Below are 18,572 nucleotides of genomic sequence, written 5' to 3'. Positions count from 1 at the left end.
TAGTTTAAATTGACATATGCACAAACAGCCACGGTGGTGTGTCCTACCTACGCCAATGGCCTTGTCTCTATTTTTGGTCAGGGTGACACAACCTGGGGAAGAGGCAAGAAATCATGTAAAAAGCATAAGATGCAAAGCAGGCCTTGGCAACTACCTTTTCCCTTCTTTCATTTTCAGTTTCCCTTTCTCTTCTTTTTTTCCCCCTTTCCCTTTCTCTAGCACTATATTGTCCTGAGGATGGAAGTGTCATGATGGTTCCAGGACATCTGACAAAATAAATGGACAGAGTAACCAAAGACCGGCTAAGTGGAAGGTGAAGGGGAAAACCTCCTTGGCACAGCAGCAGCTGGAGTTCTGGGCATGAAAGGTCTGCTCCCCAGACTGGTTTGCATGATTGACTTCCCTGGCATTAACTTTCAAGCCCTTTGCCTAATTTGCTGACCCTTATGTGGGTTTATGTCTTTACATACAGCAAATGCATAAAAACATACATTAAAACTTTTCATAATGACTCCATGAATGACACATTGCTGCCCTGTAACTCGGTAGCTGTCCCTGAAGTTACATAGATGTGTCTGATTATAGCTCAGCCTTTCAAAAGTAATAAAATTAAGTGGCATTTTATGTAACTCAATGGGTTACAGTAGGAAGCTGTTAACAGTAGAGGATTAAAATAAAATTGTTCTTGGTATTTAAAAAGTGATGAAATGAGGAGAAAAATAAATCCGCCCCCAAGAGCTGCAAATCATTCCTTACAAGTTTGGCATCTGCCAAAATTCTACTTGGGAAAAAAACCCCTGGGCTTCTTCCCTCAGAGGGTCCTCCCACACTCTGAGGCATAAAGCCCAAGGGTAGTGTTCACTGTCCACAGGCACACACAGACAGACTGTTCACAGGTGCACCCAGCAGCCTCATTATTAAGTGCCACTTTTCCCACAGGGTTCTTTTTAATGCTTTCTAAAAGGTATCACTGCTAAATCCTCATATTCTGTGCATTTTCTGTGATAAGACTTAAATGCAGGGGAGCAAATCTGACACATTTCAGGATATTTCCATCTTCTTTACAGGTAAGCAAATAAAGGTAGGCCATTAGTGTGTGACATTTATTGTTTATACATTAGTGTGTATTAATCAAGTGATTGACTGAATGAAAATTTTCAGCAATGATCAAATGAAATTATTTATAATGAGGGACTACATTCAGCTGGAGAGAAACATATAGAAAGGAGTAACTCCTGAGTTTTAGATTATTCATTTGCATTACTTTAAAATATCATCCCAGCATATTGACTGTTGTAATGATTTTCTTTTAATTTTGTTATATGACTGCCACTGTAAATAAATGAGATTGCACAACTTCCAGGCCATTCACTGAATGTGGCATTAAGTAAATTACAAAAGGGAAAGGCATATTCTGCAAAATGTCTTCCCCTGATGAGATGGAGTTAGTCTTGCACATTTATTTCCAACATTTTGGCTAAGTGTGTACCTGTCTCAAGTAAAAAACCACAAGATTATTTTCCAGAATTCCACTGTGTAATTTTTGCCATTAAACACTAAAAAGGAAAAATAAAAGTCAACCAGTCACTATTAAAAGACTTTAATTATTTGGAACACTAACATAAAAAATGTTTACTTGAAAAGGTTTCTTTCCATTTTAGTCCATCTTCAAAGCTGTTACATTATATTTCACTGACTAGTATCACAAATTACACTGACAAGTTTCCTCAAAGTTGCAAAAGATAGAGCTACAGTAAATTGTTTCACAAGTTATTTAGAAAAAAACATGTAAGAAATTATTCTTTCCCTCTTTGTCTATGATGAAGCAGAAACTTAGCATTAAAGTAAAAAGAACAGTCATTACAGTGCTAAGTATATTTGACATATTTAACCTCACAAATAAATAAATATGTACAAGGGAGGTTACAGCATGTCAACTGCAAAACAGAAGCTTTACATTGTAGAATTGAGAGCATTCAAGAGCAGCTAAGTGACACAGACAGTTTAAGATTACTACATGGTAGTAAAAAAAGAGAAAAAAATCTTAATTCAGCAAAAATACAGGTAGATGTACATTAAACTTACAGGTTACAGCTCAGCTTCATTCAGGATACTGTGTTTTTTTTTTTTTATCTGTTATGTTTTATTGATTCCTCATTTTTTTAAGGAATGTTTGGTTTTCCTTCTCTTCACTTTTGAACATCTTAATCAGGTAGAAATCTCACAGTAAGCTGCTATGTGAACACTATTACCTACAGTAGTTAAGCAAATGGAAAGATAAAATATAAGTTCAGCAAATGATGTACATAATCTCTGCCTAAATGATTTCAATTATTGAAGATACCTGACAACACTCATCACTGTTATTAATTACAGTTTGAGTGAATGGGGCTGACTTCCATTCATAGACACAAACGTATTTGCAGCTGTGAGGCCGAGGTTTGGTTCAGGTCCATGTAGTGACAGCAGTGTTCCTCATGGAATACATGGGGACATCCTCCTCCCACCAGGTGTTTGCAGCCAGGGCAAATGTGCCATTTGTGCGGTCACAGCATTAAATGATCTCTGCACACAAAAGCACGTGCAAAGAGCAGGGAAAGCACAAACCCACATCCCTAATCACTGAGCATCCACCTGCTTGGCAACTGAAAAATCTCAGCACAATTTTATGCTCTCTGAATTCAAATAATTAAATATGTGGCTAAAAATATTTTGGTTAAAAAAAGGGGTAATTTAAAAAATTAAAACATTCTCCTCTGAATGCAGTGCTTGGAAAAAACTTTTATGTTTCAGCATATGCCTTCAGAAACGTGCAGCTACAATTTTTATGAAGTTTGTCATGGGGTGAAACACAATTCATGAGGAGAGATGACCTTTTGGCACTCAAGGTCACTTGCTAATATGTCACACATTTATAGAGAGTAAAACAAGTAACATTTTATGCTCTTGTCTGTTCTCTGTGCACACCTCCCCCCCTACCCCCCAGTGCTATTATGGACACAGTATAGCAATGTGAAATTCCTTAATATTACCTCAACACTATTTAAACTCTGTGCATCCAAAAACCTCAAATCATGTCATTGAACAGGGCAACAGAGGGATACTGATAACATTACGTGCCCAGAAAGACGTTTATTTTTGGTAAACATGTTCCAGATTATCCTAATGTTGCAATGCCATCTGATGGAGGTGTCTATACACACAGTATATGTGAAGTACAGAGACTGACAAACTCATGGGTTTACAAATAATTAATCTTGCATTTAAATATTTAAACTTAAGTTTTAGCACCGTCTGTAGTTTTTAGATTGTCTCTTGTATGCATTGTGATATTTACTGTGTGTGTTATTATAGAAATATGTGTAGAGAGAGTTCTAGGTACATATTTATATATCTATATATAGTTGAATGTCTTTTTGTTATTTTGTTTTGTGAAGAGAACATTAAACATAGACTCGAGATGGAAGACACTACATTTCATACATACCAATCAATAAATGTTGAAACACAACTCTGTGTAAACTGTTTTTCTATGTATATGGATACAAATTTGTCTGCATTTACAGCATATGCTGTTTTGGTGACTAAGTCTATCTGATCAGGTCTATTTAGGCAAAAATAGTTTAAAATAGCCCTTTAAGTGGTGCTAGGGTTTTACTAATTTATGAATAAAGAGCACTAGACATTCAAGAAGCAAGAATCTAACAAATGCCATAGGGAAAATCCATATTTTTCAAAACAAAAAGACCATCAGCAAACTGCTCAATAAAAGCTTGCCTATACTGCATGACATGTCTGCTATTTTCTCCAGGAGTCAAGACTTCTGTTTGGATTATATAATTTAAAGTTGCTCTTCAGTCTTAAAAGATATTTACACAGGATTACAATTAGCTGTCCAGGCATCATGCTGGCTGGCACACATTTAAAAACAGCTCAATACCATGGTAAAAAATTGTCGTTTCCCACAACAGTAAAAACTTAAAAAAATCAGTCCTGAAGTGGAAGCTGTTTGCAGGAGAACACTATAAACTGGGAAAAAATAACTGAATGGGTCATACTCTGTGACATCCAATATTCTCAATTCCAGGAAAAATTTTTGTATTCCTTTGATTTAAAAATAACTCAGTAAATCAGAAACCGAGTTAGAATTTTGTGCTGCGACTAAATGTGTCAGACATGATGATATTTTTATAGAAGTTGTCGGAGTGAGGATTGCAGTATCCTTTGACTTTGTCAATAACCTGGTGGACAGGGATGATTGATGTCTGTTCTCCATCCTCTTGGGCAAATTTTGAAGATGGCTTGTCAAGGAAAACATTCTCTAAGAGGAGGAAAAAGCAACAAGAAATAGTTAGGGCTTCTTAAGCAAATTCATAGTTTAAAAGATGTGTCACTCTCACATTGATATGCCTTCAATTGCCACTACTGCTGAACTAAATTATTGCCCTAAAAGTCAGCAAAAAACTTTTTGGCTTGAGATTGCTTCTTCTAAATTCTTTTGAGATACATGGTTTTGTGGGCAGACTTTTCAGGTATCTCTTTAAATTATCCCTCTATTATTTTGCCTGAAGTGTTACTGACTCCTATGACCTTTTAATATATTCATTTGCTGCTGATGCTCTGAATCTTACAAACCAAAAACATTTTGATAGCACTGGATCTCCATAAATAGCATCTCCACGTTAAAGTACTGTAGAATGACTGTGAAAAGAATTATTTCAACAGTGGATGTTTTGAGCTATGCACAGAAATAATATAATCTGTGCTGAATTTAGCAGAGGATGTCTTTCATCCTAAAGCAGATAACCAGAGCCAAAACTTTGTGCTTGCCTGGCCTCACCTTGTTTTTTCCATAATGTGGAGGGTGCAGACTGAAAAGTGTAGGGAGGAAAAGATGCAACAACTGGGCCTCCCTTCAGAGTCCACAAACTAGATGTCAAGGGTGAAGGTGAAGAGGTAAAGAAGCAAGGCAATTCCCAGCCAGACTGGGAAAGTCTGCTTCGGTGGCTCTCATTAGTGTCATTCAGAGAATGGTCAGTAGGTAGAGCTAACGTAGCGAGAAATAAGAAGGAGAGAGCTTGTATCTAATTTTCTTAAGTATGCTGTCCTAACCAAGCTCTCTTTCTTATCTGTTCCACTGCAGTGAAGCTGGAGTTAATTCCCTGAACCTGGGCAAGATCTGTACCACTGTAAGCCAGCAGTAAGGTGGAGCACCCTGGGAAGTAACGTTTCTATAAGTGACATTTTTGATGGCTGTTTACAAGACCTTGGTGAAGTCATCTCCGAAAATTCCTTGTTAAAGGATCATTTAAGAATGAAGCATACTACTTGAACCAAGATTTCATTAAAAACTTTTCTTAGAAATAAACCAACTAGAAATAAAAAGAATAGTAACCCATCCCAGGAAATGTCATGATATCAAGCCATAGAAGAGCACGAAGTGTTGCAAAAGATAAATGGATTGCAGACAGAGAAATCAAAACAGTTTCACTCGTTAAAACAGAAAAAGGCATGTTTGAGGCTTATCAGGATGATTTTTCAAAGCACGCAAGAATGTTCATTAATTGCAGTGAGTAACACCATGTCCAATGGTGGAGTACTGAGAGCCTTTCAAATGTATGCATCTACTAACCAATGGCTTCACATCTACATACAGGGTCAAAATCTTGTATCCCTGAAGTGTGATCTGTATGACCAAATTCTCTGCAGAGATAGTCTTAGTTTCTAATTCACTGAAGGGTTACAGAGGGCATTTAAGGACTTTCTACAAGTAGTTTGGTTTGGGATTGTAGACAGCTGGGGCACAAGTTGCCGTAGTGACCTTTTTTGTTCACCCATGAGGGTTCATCCAATATTTGTGTTGGTGCGTTCTGCATTCAAGCAGCAATTCATAGGTTGGCTTTAAGTAATATATAATTCACCAAGAATAATTTTGGGTGCTAATGGATATAAAAATCTCAATGTCTAGAAGACTGGTCCAGTAATGGCTGTAGACCCAATATAAATATATAAAATTTTCTGTAATAACTTTGATAAATACTAAACAATCTTCTGCAACTCAATCATATTGTTTTTGCTTTTTAATGTATGCTTTGTGTATGGGTGTTTCAAGATAATCTCCTTTACCCAGACTACTGTACACAGGCATTAATGTCAGGACATTAATGTCTGTTTTCTAAAATGGGATGTTCTAAATGCTGTGTGCCCCATGCAGAGTGCAGACACCCAGAGTTTGAAGCATGCTTGTCCTTTGATTCTGCATCAGTGGTGCAAGATGTAATAGAAATAAGCAGCATTTCTGATTAGCAAAATCCTCTGCGTCAATGAGGACATCATGCAAGAAGCATCCCTCCACCCTGTTCCAACCATGCATTCAACAAAATCAATTCTCACTTTACCTGTAATGCTCCACCACTGATGAGGAAAGGGCCTTAGAAGACATTATCTACACCACAAACACATGAATGCTTGTGTCAATTCCAGGGAGCACATTATAACTGTATCAACAAGACTTGCCAAGACATGTAGCAATGGCATTCTTTGCCTGCAATTTAGCTAAATTGGCAAACTGGGAAGTTCAGCTGTATTAACAATCAGAATCTGAATATTATATTTTATTACTTTTATTATTTGTACACATGAGAAGATATGTCAGTATTTAAAAACCTAGTGTTATCAAAAATTCCTGTGGAGTATCACAGTAAGATGTGTATTTTGGAGAACAAAGTCAAATGTATTGAAATTACAAAAAATAAAAAGAACACTGTTGTATTCCCTTAATGTCCAAAAACCCTTCATATTAAAAACTTCAATTACATTAAGAACTGCAATCCTTTTTAGGAATAATTTATGCATGGGATTAAACTAATAATTTTTGAAGAATATATATGAGCGAGTTTCTTTTAACTTTACTACTTCTTTTCTGGAACAGTTTCTTTGTTTAACTTCAAGAACACTTTGCAAAAACTCTAGCACTATGTCTTCTTAATTGATAGTCTGATATTAAAGATGCTGTTTGTGGAAGACTGCTGGCAGAAGTGTTCCTGCAGGGAAGAGATGAATGAGCAGGGCAGCTGGGCACACTGCACACTGAACCTGGCAGCAGGGACTGGCAGCCCAGGGAGGCAGGCACTCGCCGTGTGCTCCCAGTGCAGTTGTGAATAGCAGCCCTGAGAGCAAGCTCAGGTGCTATCAGCCATCAGGAATGTCTAAGATACTTCTCATTTTTACTGTATTCAAAGCAGATGTACTTCCTGTATGTTCTCAACAAACAATAAAGTTTTAAACTATTAAAATGCCTGAAACACAATCCCTCATGCTAATGGACGCACTGAATCTTGGTCAGTGAGAAAACAACAGTGTAATTAATTTAAAAAAATGAGTGTTTGTGCCAAACTGAAGTAGGTAATGATCACAAATTAAAATAATAGAAAGTATTTCCTAGAAACTATGCCATGCATCAAGAAAGGTGAGTGTCCCATCATAACTGAGACACTGGGGGCTTAATGAAAATAATTAATACTTAAGAAACAACATAACTTTCCTTCTAATGAAATCATCTACTTCATATCTAAACATTTTTTCTGATAAATATTTTAAAACAAGTAAACACACCTCTGAGTTAAATATGTGCGCAGATTTTATTTCCACTATATTTATAAAAGAGTATTTATAATAATGCTATGTGACTTTACACAGGACAAAAACATGCACTCACAAAACCAGAGTAACAAAAAAATCTGAACTATATGAGTGACTTTCTGAAATATTATCTCAGACACAACCAAACTTGCAAATCATTCCAGCTGCTCTCTTTCTTTGCTCCCTTAAAGTCTTCTTAAAATGAGCATATTTTTATGTTATGAGTGGAATACAGATGATGCCTTTTATTACATATACCATTGATATCTAAATAAATAAGCAGTAGATATGGCTATTTGTAGAAATGCAAGACAATGCATACTCTGGGAACACAGTATCCATTTCGGAGTAGGCTCCATTTGTCGTTTCACTCACAAATGTTTTACAGTTAGATGAAAGGAGTTTAACCAAGACAATCAGCTGTGGACTTGGACACTGAAGACTTGATTCCTATTTCCAGCTGTACTGCCAGCTTTCATGTTACCTTGGGTGAAGAACGTCATCTCTCTGTGCTTTGGCTACCCTGTGTTTACAATAGGATAATAAGCAAAATTTGCTTTCATCAAGCCTATTTCATTCAGTATGGCAACATATGGAGATCAGATCTATATACTGGATGTACTGCACGTTGGGTAATGGTTCTTATTAAACAGTAACATATATTTTAAAAATACTGGCACTATATGAATTGATGACATTTTCTCTCTTTAACCTTGGGGTAGAAACACTTGCTGTGCCTTTAACACAAACCTATGTGCTCACAGATGCACTCAGTTGTAGTGTCAGAACTCACCTGTGTGGCTGTTTCGTTTGCAATATGTATTCGTCGTGGATTTTGATTTGGATGTTAGGTAGGTTGAATTGGAGCCGATGGAACTAGAGGATAAGGACTTCCCAAGATTATCGGAACTCTTCTTTATAATATTGGTTGCTGTTTTGCTCCAATCTAAAAATGATTGAGAAGTTTTACATAAATATCTATCATGATAAATGCCTAATTTGTTCAGTTATGATTACTTCAAATATCTGATGCATTTCCTAGTATTGCTTACAACAAATACCCCATCCTTTTCCTGTTAGGTATCTTCTTTGGTTCTTAAGAATGATAAAATTATTCTAATTTGATTCACTCTACTAAAACAATTGAAATTAGTGGCTCTAACATTATAACAATAGTTTGTCTGGACAGCAGAACTGCAAATATGACCTGGATTTCCAGAATGCAGAAGAGCAGAGAAGCTCTGTAGCAGTATATGGATACCAAACTTTCCTGACCTGAAGAACAATATCTAAAGGTGATAGGAAAGGGGTAGATAGGATCATTTACAGTGATCTTATCATCTGAGGGTTTGATCTGCTGCTGCTGCAGAAGAAGACAGTACATAATAACAGCTAGCTTGTTGTTTAGCATATTGGTGCACATTTTACATAATAAAGTTTATTCAGTAGTTCACATTTAAAGAATTTTGTCCAAACCATTAACACAACAGGCTCCTATGCTGGAACAACTTTCATAATTAAATGAAACAGCTAATACCAATAAACTGACTGAAGAAAAATAGCACTTAAAAATGCATCATAGGTGTCCCAATACCAGTAGAATAAAAGTATCTAACCACTTTTGTACCATACAATTGCATGTAAGTGCAGAAAGTTTCACAATTTAGTCATCTTGCTGTTATTCACCATACTTCAATGAAATTCACAAAATGGAAGTGAAGTCCAAGTCAAAGACATGTGGGCCACTTTAGTCTTGATTTAAATTAAGACACATACATCATACTAAATTATTGCTAGAGTGTTTAGGTAAGCAAATTCACATTTGACTTATATTTCACTGTTCTACCTGAAAACAGAACATGAGTTCTGGAGAGAACAGAGTTCATGCAGATTAAAACCAGCCCATGGAGATAAACTGGTTAATGCCAGACACAATGACATCACATTAACTATACCACTGAAATATTTAAATCCTTCATGTTTTTATTTCTACCATATTCACATCTACAAGCTGCCCAACAGCAGCATAAAAAAAAGGAAATAATTTGATCCATCTTTGTTTTTCAGTTCAGGAGTTACAGGATTAATCACATGGAAACTCAACATATGAAAAAATTTGGATGTCTGATCAGAATGAATATGATTTTCCTAGTTTGCATTAACCCTTTGAACTAATTGAAATAATTTCTTACTACAAAATGAAAGCTTATTGTAGAAAACAACAAGCTTATGCCATCTTACACCAGCTGTACATTTGAACACTGGTCATTGAACAAGAACCATATGAGAAAGAATTATATGGTCCAAATCACTACATCTGTCAGCAAAGGAAGAGATAGTTGCCTGAACAAAGCAGTTTCATGCCATCCAAGATGGCCAAAGGTGCAGGAAATTATACATATAGTGGCCTAAGCATTGGATTTTCCATGTGTCCAAACCAATGTCTCTCCATTCACTCTGACTGTTGCAGATGAAGGTGAACTTCAGTTCCAGAACCTAACTTGTTAAAGGAATTTTCTTTGTTTCCGAGTCTCTAAAATTCTCAGAATTCAATGGCAAAGGACAGGACAGTTTAAAAAAGCAAAGATAAAAGCAAAAGAAGTCATAAGATTCCTATGCAACTTTTTAGAATTGCTCCTACATCAGCTTAACAGTCCACACAATTAAAAGTCAACATATTTTAATATAGGGGAAAATGAGTAAGACTGGGTTCGGAATGACAAAGTTTGAATCTCTGGATTTTTTTTTTAATTTTTTTTTTTTTTTTTTTTTAGGGTCTGATGGGCCTTCCAAAACCAGCATCCACATCTCTGGCTTACCTTGCATTATATTACAAGAACATATCAAGCTGTTTACCTGGACTTTTATAGACAACTGCAGCACCTAAGGAGGGGAGTTGTGAAGTGTCTTTACCTGAATTGTCTGCCAGTCGGAATCTGCCACAACAGAGGTGTCTCCTCCACTGTTTCTGCACATTTTCTTTCATAGCACAATGGAATACAAATATAAACAATCCTGTGACAAAAGCAAATAAACACCAAATGAAGCACGTATTTATAAACAGATTAACTGAAATTTGTAATCAGAAGACTATGAAGTACAAACAAAAAAATTAATTTTAATATTTTATTATTGTTATCCATGCATCATTTAAGAGGTATGGAAATTAACTAAAGTTTTCCCATCCTCTAGCTGCCATGTAAGTGTCTGGGATATGAGAATACAGAGATTAGTATGCCTTTTATTAGCATTGTTGATTTAGCTCAGTGTTCTTTTTTTTTTTTGTTGTTTTTTTTTTTTGTTTAGAGGAAAATGATTGAAAGGTCTTTGAAGCAAATGACTATTCTGCACTCAACAGGACTGCAAGAGAGAGACTGCAAAATAAATACCAACATTATTATATTTACAAGGAGATATTTTATCTCCTGTATGTACAGAACTATGGGCTGTATTCTTTTAAAACCAGACATCTTGTAAATGGCACTTAGGGGTATCCTAATATACTGGGTTGAGTGCTGGCCAAATGCTGAAAAAGCACACTTGGATTTTTGTGCATCACATGCATGTACTTGAATGATTATGGAAATGGTAAGAATACGCTCACATGTACTAATTAGGAGTCCAGCTGCTTACTTCCAAAGAAAACAAACAGATTTTCATATGCAATCGTAATAAATGTGTTTAAGAATGTTTTTGTAGGGTTGATTTTTCTCATGGAATTTTGAAGTTTTTATTTTTAAGACAGGAGACAAGTATCCTACTGTGTGATAAGGTAGGTCTTAGCAGATCATATATGTTCATCACCTATAGATGTACTTTGGAGCTGAATATAGTAGTTGCAAATACTCCTGAATCTTTTCAGGCTGTCACTGGCTGTGGAATCTTTTGTCGTTCTGTGGCTTAGCCTACTTCTTGTTTTACTTGTGCTGTTTTTGAGAGAGCCAACCTGAGGCAAAATGCTATTGCATGATTTTATCTTAGATGTGAATAAATGCTGCATAATGTGGGCAAACATGGTTAAGTGGCTTCGTCTAAAACCATTCCTTTATGATCATCCTGAATTGTTCTGTATACTAATGTCTACTATGTTTCAGCTGTCAGAAAACAATGGCAGGGTATAGCTTGGTTTATGTTTTGGATTATTATAATTATCTTCTCTCCTCCAAACTGCTGAGGTCTAATTTTGCACTAATGCATGTCATTGAACTGGACTTGTATTTGCTTATCAGGCCAGGTTGAGACCTCTGGAATCAGTTAACTTCAGGTAGGGACTGGGTCATGAGAGACAATCTTTCCAAAGTTTTTCAAGAGTTGATGGGGAAAAAAGGAAAAGCACATTTTAAAAAAGGCATGACCTTAATGCATCTCAAATGTAAACTCTCTTGGATTATGGTTACTGTATTTGCATTTGGTAAAATGTTTTTCTATGTGATTTTTTTAAAGCACAGAGGAAGTCCAATGCAACCTCTATCAGCTCTTACAGGACTGGAGATATGAAGTTGTTTGTGTCCTGAAATTCTTCTTGGGGCTTTTACACAGCTTACAAACTTGGTAAATTAATGCTAAATTAAAGTGCAGTGAATGTTCTGAATATTTAAAAAGAACATGCATATTCCACAGTAATGCAAAACAAATGTACTGCATTAAGTACTTTGCCTTTGCCCTGTCTGGGCTTGGTCTCCAGAATTTTTTTCTCTGTATTTCATTATTCATTAAGTTTACAATGTGCTTTTAGTAGTACAACTTTGGTTTTGGTTCCCAGAGACAAATCAGATTCTAGGCTTGGTTCTAACTTGGCTCTCACTTGAAAGTATTTGGCTTGTCCAGGCATATATATAAAATGAGCAGCCAAAAAAGAAATGTTCCCATATTTTTTACTCTGAGTGTCAAGGAGAGAGTGTCAAGAATTTCCTTTGTAGATGAAACAGCAAAGTACAGTAACACTAGCAGTTGCTGCAATTTGCTTTTTCATCACCAGTGCACAGAAAACTGCTGCTGGAAGCTGCTGGTATGGCTTGAAATACTACTCATGCAGCTTTCAAAAACATGAGAGAGAACAGATGTATTTACCAACATCTCCATAATTAAGCTGCAAATACTGATGAAAGACTTGCTATATTGAAATGCTTTTTGCTGCTAGGGAATGCTTTCTGATACAGATTTGCCCCATTCCATCTCCTTACTGCAACATGAACATTGCACCAGTTGTATAGGATTTTAAACATCCTCTTCCTTTATCCTTTAGCTTTGCCTAGCTCTTTCTGCCACAGCAAAAAGTACCTTCAGATAGAAGAGTTTTATCTCCAATTGCTTGATCTGACGTGACTGAGCATGACTGCATCATCATTGCTACCACAATCCATGAAAATCTCATCACTCTTCTTTCTACATTTACTTCTCATCTTTTTCAGTTTCATCTTCTGACTTAATTGCCTTCCAAATATTCATTTTCCATTAAAAAGTGCCATTACCCCACTTAGGCAGCATTGGTTAACCTTGTATGCACTCTGCACATACAAGCTTAATTGATTGCACTGGAAATTCTGGTTACAGAGAACTTGTTCAATTTGACCCTTGGCAAGGTTTTCAGAATTTAAGTTTTCTTCATGTTCTTCCCATACTTCTGATCTCTGTAGGCCTGTCTGAATATCTAACACAGACAAAATGCAGTAAATACTTCATTATGCTGCTAGGGGAGTATCAGAATCTATCCTTTGTAAAAAACAGTCTCTAGTAAAAACACCACATCCAAATGTTTTTTGTCATTTTGCTTAGCATTTTAAGTTGAAACTGACCCAAACAAAAACCCACAACATGATTCTCTTTCCATAAAAGCTCAATAAATCTTTCAGCACAGTAAATACATCTCAACTGTATCAGATAAAATCTGCACAGGGTGATATTAAGTACTTTTTCCGTAAAGAGAAGATATTTTGCTGACCGTAAGAAAATTTCATTTTTATCTCAATATTTGTATTGCATAATACACACTTCTTCAATGACATTCTTGAATTTGTTTTTTGAGTTTTTTTTTGTTGGTTTTTTTCCCCAGCAGATTTAATTTTTATGTCAATATGTGTGTGGCATAACACATGCGCTTTTAATGACCTTGGGGTTTTCTCTCCATTACATATTTAGTTGCTCTTTATAGGTGGATAAGGCAAGCACTGGTAGGGAATTTTATGGAAGTTGCAACATATGCAAATTTTAGCTCTGAGTTGAATATTTTTAAATGTCATCTATATCATTCTGTAATTTATAACGATTTGATTACAATTTACAGCATTTTTCAGAAAGATAAACTATGCTGGAAAAGTAAAATATCAAAATTTGAATAATGGAAAGAAAAATAAACTGACTGTAACAGTCATTGGATTTTTCTTAGGCAAAGAATATCCCATATGTCTCTGCTATCTCTCCACACTGACACAGGACTGAATTTTATTTTATGAGTTCCTCATGCCTTATATAAAATATTTATGAGTTTTACAGGTTCCCTACAGGAATAAAGTAAGGAAAAAGGCTTCCTATATTTGTTATAATCAGTGAAAGGAAATGCTGAAGGTCATACAGCGTGTATCTCAACAGAGAACACTGCAGAGTATTAGCCAGGAAGAGCTCTATTTATAATATAGTTAATTTTATGGAAAACGACATTGAAACTGTAATTAATTTACATAAGATATTCAAGTCACATGTAGTTGGTATTATTCCACATAAGGGGAAACTAATGATGGTTAAATATGAAAGGAGAACCTAGAGAGCTTGGATATGAGTTCCCCGGTCCAATCACCGGACATAGTATGCCTCAGAACAGTAACAGATCAAATACTGGTCGTTCGCAGAACAAAAATTCAGCTTACCTTGCAATGAATTGAAAATTGAGAAGAGGTACAGGAAAGCAAGAGTTAAAGGACCCCAGGCAAAAAATGCAAAGCCCCAGGTCATGCCCAGGAGGAAGGTCAGGCTGACCACGCTACGGAGGTTCCTCAGGATCTCTTCCTTCAGGCTCCGATTGGTTCTTTTCCCATTCCTCCCGCAGATTTGCACCATCACCACAATAAACATGGCGACATTCATTAGAAACATGATTCCAAAGTAGCCGGCACAAGTCACGTAAAAGACAACTTCGTTCTTGATCCAACAGCTGTAAAAAAATTAAAATAAAATAAAATAAAGGATCATTCTTGGTTAATGGCAACTATCCTCTAATTAATCATATGACTAAAGGAAAATGAGCCAATTTCTGATACCACTGATGCAGAAATATAATATAAAATGAAACATTTGTCCATCTTCTGTTTGGAAAAAGGATGAAGCCCAGAGGCATCTTAAGTGACTATGGCCTACAGTATGAGCATATGAGAAATCTGAGGACTGTACCAAATTTTATTCAAAACTAGTTAAAAAAGTAGGAAGTGGTGGGAACTGCATTCCCATAATGAAAAAAGCTCAGACTCAGTACAAAACATTTCACTGCTGTCATCTGTGTGAAGCATTGAGTGCTTTAGAAACAGAATGGGAAAACTTGGATCTTCAGTGTCAAAATCTCAAGTTTCTGCCACTGGAGCTGAAGAAGAACCTGAACATGACTGGAGAAGAAGCAGGACTTCTGAGGCAGCCTTTTGACAGTCAGCCATATGAGAGTTCTAACTAATTCCTCTTGCAGCAAATGGCCTGAATGCTCAGCATGATAATATAATAAAATTTTAAAAAATTAAAGTTTTATTTATCATAATGAGGCTTTGCCAGGAAAGGAAAAGAGCACTCACATAAAAAGTTTGGCATTTGGAGTTATTATCTGGACATCAAGAGAAGAACATAGAAGACTATTGAACTACATTGGCAAAAGGCTGCTTGATTTACAAAGGAAACTATTTTTATACAAATTCTTTCTTTGCTCTTACCTAGAAAATATACTTTTCATTTAAGACAAACCAAAACAAGTATTTTTATTTTATTTTTATGACAAAGCTTTTGCCAGAGGCATGTTTGTACGTGGCATTGGGTAATGCAGATTTCCCTCCAATTTTTCTAACAGACTTCTTCACATTACAGATTCTAATAATTCAGAGTTTTGCCTCTTTTTGCTTGTTTAATGCACCATTGACTTTTCCAAAACAACTATAAATGCTAAATTTTAAGAGATCAAAAGAAATACTCACAAGTCATCTCCTCCATGCCCGTTTATATCTCTGCCATATAACTGTTTGCCATAAACATGGCTTGCATTTGTATTAGCACTTGCAAAAACAATTGCTATCACCAGAGCTGGCAAACCTGTAACACAAGAAAACTTGTGAGCTATCAAATCTCCTAAAATTTCAAATTCACCATGCTAAGCTGAATTACTGATGTCTCCATCCCTATCACTTTAGTGCACAGCATCCTGAGAAAATTGCACTGAGAAGGTAGAAGGAAACAATTTTTCAAACAGTACAAATATGTAGAACTATCAAAGCAATTAACAGGCACTAATGAATAAGCCTTGTAAAGTTCTGTAAGGTAGAAGAAGTTTAGTATGTGATAAGGAAATTAAAGTAAAATAATAAACTAAAGTAAAATAATATCCCTTAATTTCCCAAAGTTAAATTTGCAGCTGCACAGAGGCTCTCATTATATAGTGAAAAGATTAATAAATTATTGTAAAAATCAGATCTACTGGAGGAATGGTATTAGGAATTTTTTGAGGGATTTTTTTAATGCTCATGTGAATTCATAAAGTTGTGTAACTGGGGTACATGAACTTAAACCTGAAATATCTCCACTGCTTCTCTCAACCACATTATATTATATACATCATATTATATTCTATATTATATAATATTATATACATCATATCATATTCTACAGCACTATACATATTATATGTGGTCCCTTTGCTTCCATAAAGCAAACTATGTATTTCTTAATAAAAAAGCAGAGTATCTGGAGAAAATAGACGACTATACAGAAGAAAACTCTGCAGAAAGGTACAGCTCACACAAAAGAAATGCATGTTTCCTGATATGCCTTATTTACATGTCTTATCCTTGCCATAACAGAACAGATTCAAAGGGGAAGAGGTTAATTTGCTTTTCCGACCACTCAGTCCTCGTCCTCTGCTGAGGTTGCCAAAGAGGATGCTAGTTGCCAATGGAAAGACATCAATTATCAGCTGTACTGAGGTCAGTGCTCTAGTCGTAAGGTTAATGGCTTTGCATTGTGTTGTATTATTTCAAACACAATATGCGCATTCAGGGAGAAACCACAGATTCCTGATACAGACAAAAATGAAGAATAAAAGTCTTGCTGCCTGAGCCTTGCAGTTATTTTTCAGTATTACTTTTTCCATTTCTGTCCTGCTGTGTACATTGCTTAGTGCAGCCAGGATCTCTTGGTGGTTTAAACACTGTGCTGAATCTCAAGAAAATTTTGGTTGTTTCTGATTACACAGTAGGCTTTGTGTTTGCTGGCAAGAAAATTCAAGCTGGAATTAAAGTTTTTGAAAGTCACTGCAAAACCTCCATAGGCTTTGCAGTAACTGCAAAAGTTTCTGCATTCATTGTGTGACACAGTTCTCCATCTCTGACATGACACTCACATTTCCCCTCTCCCACTCTGGCCTCTTTGGAAAACAAGACCAGTTTATCTGGTCTCTCTGCTTATTCTGGGGCTGGGAGCTGCCCTGGGTGGAGAGTGCCAGTGTATTTACACAGAATCACACAGGGGAACTCAGTGACAGAGAGGGCTGGCTGCATGCCGGCACTGCTGCAGGCTGGGGAAGGAAACCACACACTGATATAAATCCTACTCTGTATTTCTGATAGAGAGCTTTTATATAGCAGCATTTACAGAAAGCATTTTATACAGCAGCATACATCCTATGAAAATATTGCATCTACTGAACTCACCCCAGCCAATGATGCAAAACTTCAGTATGTATCGCCGTATATACGTGTTGAACACCTTCACTAGAGCAATGTACATGTGAACAGCTTCCAGTCCCATCCATGTAAAGGTGGCCAGAAGAAAAAAGTGCAAAAGTGCAGCTACAGCTATGCAGAGGCCGTCAATGTCAAAGGATGCAATCCAGCCATCAAGCAAAAAAATCAGGTTAAGAAAGAGCAGAGCTGTGCTCAGATTCATCAAGATTTTGGATGGATAATCTCTTCGTAGCTTCCTAGTGAGAGAAACATGTTACACATTATTAACTTGCTGCAATGACACAAACTACCTACTGCAGCTGGGTTTACCCCTTCACAAAGTCAATAAAAGCACAAGGGACTCCCTCCAGCTGGGTTTGTGCAGTAAGACATAGTGGTGTGTATTTCTGTGTGGGATTGCTGAAGGTTTCAGCTGCGTGTGGTGAGGGTAAACTACCAGTTCATTGGGTCCATAATGACCTAATGAGCTGCTGCAATATTTTAACAATGGACTTTTTTTATTTAAAAAACCCAACACCTTTCAAATAAAATATAAACAATATATATTATAATATAATATAAATAAATACGAACTATTTTAAATGAAAACAACAAAAAAAATATAGCTGACCAGAAGGTCCTCTGTGATCCTCTGTGATCTTTATATATATATATATATATATATATATACATGGCCTTATATGTTAGTTTTTGGAATATATTGTCCAGTGGATGTGGTTTTCTGTTTGTTTTTAAATAGGATCTTAGGAAGACTGAAGAACAAGTAATTTTTTTTAACTGATCCCCACTGAAATGTGGGTAATGAGGGGCAGCAAATAATTTCTACCAACTTTAACCAGAATACTATACCATAGGTAATGTAATAGGAATGCAATCATTGAAGATATTTAAAACTTGTAAAGTCCCTTCTTCAGCCCCCCCTTCCCCCTCCTGTCCCCAGAAAACTATGCTTTAGCAGCTACTATGTCCTATCCTGTTACTGGCAGAATGCTTTCTTTGTGTTGA

At 36.1% G+C, this 18,572-nt stretch overlaps 1 protein-coding gene across 1 annotated transcript in view; it reads right to left on the bottom strand.

Moving 5' to 3' along the window:
* Positions 1 to 1,584: 1,584 nt before the first annotated feature.
* The window catches only part of ADGRG6 (adhesion G protein-coupled receptor G6), a 108,858-nt gene continuing 91,870 nt past the window's right edge, over positions 1,585 to 18,572 (bottom strand). Inside the window, exons 20-25 of the mRNA XM_077782146.1 lie at positions 17,535 to 17,803; positions 15,807 to 15,921; positions 14,505 to 14,788; positions 10,555 to 10,656; positions 8,435 to 8,587; positions 1,585 to 4,321 (exon numbers count right to left, since the gene is read on the bottom strand). Of these exons, the coding sequence (XP_077638272.1) occupies positions 4,143 to 4,321; positions 8,435 to 8,587; positions 10,555 to 10,656; positions 14,505 to 14,788; positions 15,807 to 15,921; positions 17,535 to 17,803 (1,102 nt within the window). The 3' untranslated portion in view covers positions 1,585 to 4,142. The remainder of the gene's footprint in view (positions 4,322 to 8,434; positions 8,588 to 10,554; positions 10,657 to 14,504; positions 14,789 to 15,806; positions 15,922 to 17,534; positions 17,804 to 18,572) is intronic.

The sequence above is a fragment of the Lonchura striata genome, chromosome 3 (assembly GCF_046129695.1).
Source record: "Lonchura striata isolate bLonStr1 chromosome 3, bLonStr1.mat, whole genome shotgun sequence".
NCBI classification, from domain to species: domain Eukaryota; kingdom Metazoa; phylum Chordata; class Aves; order Passeriformes; family Estrildidae; genus Lonchura; species Lonchura striata.
The sequence above is the reverse complement of the archived record's forward strand: the minus strand, read 5'-3'. Positions and strand labels throughout refer to the sequence as shown.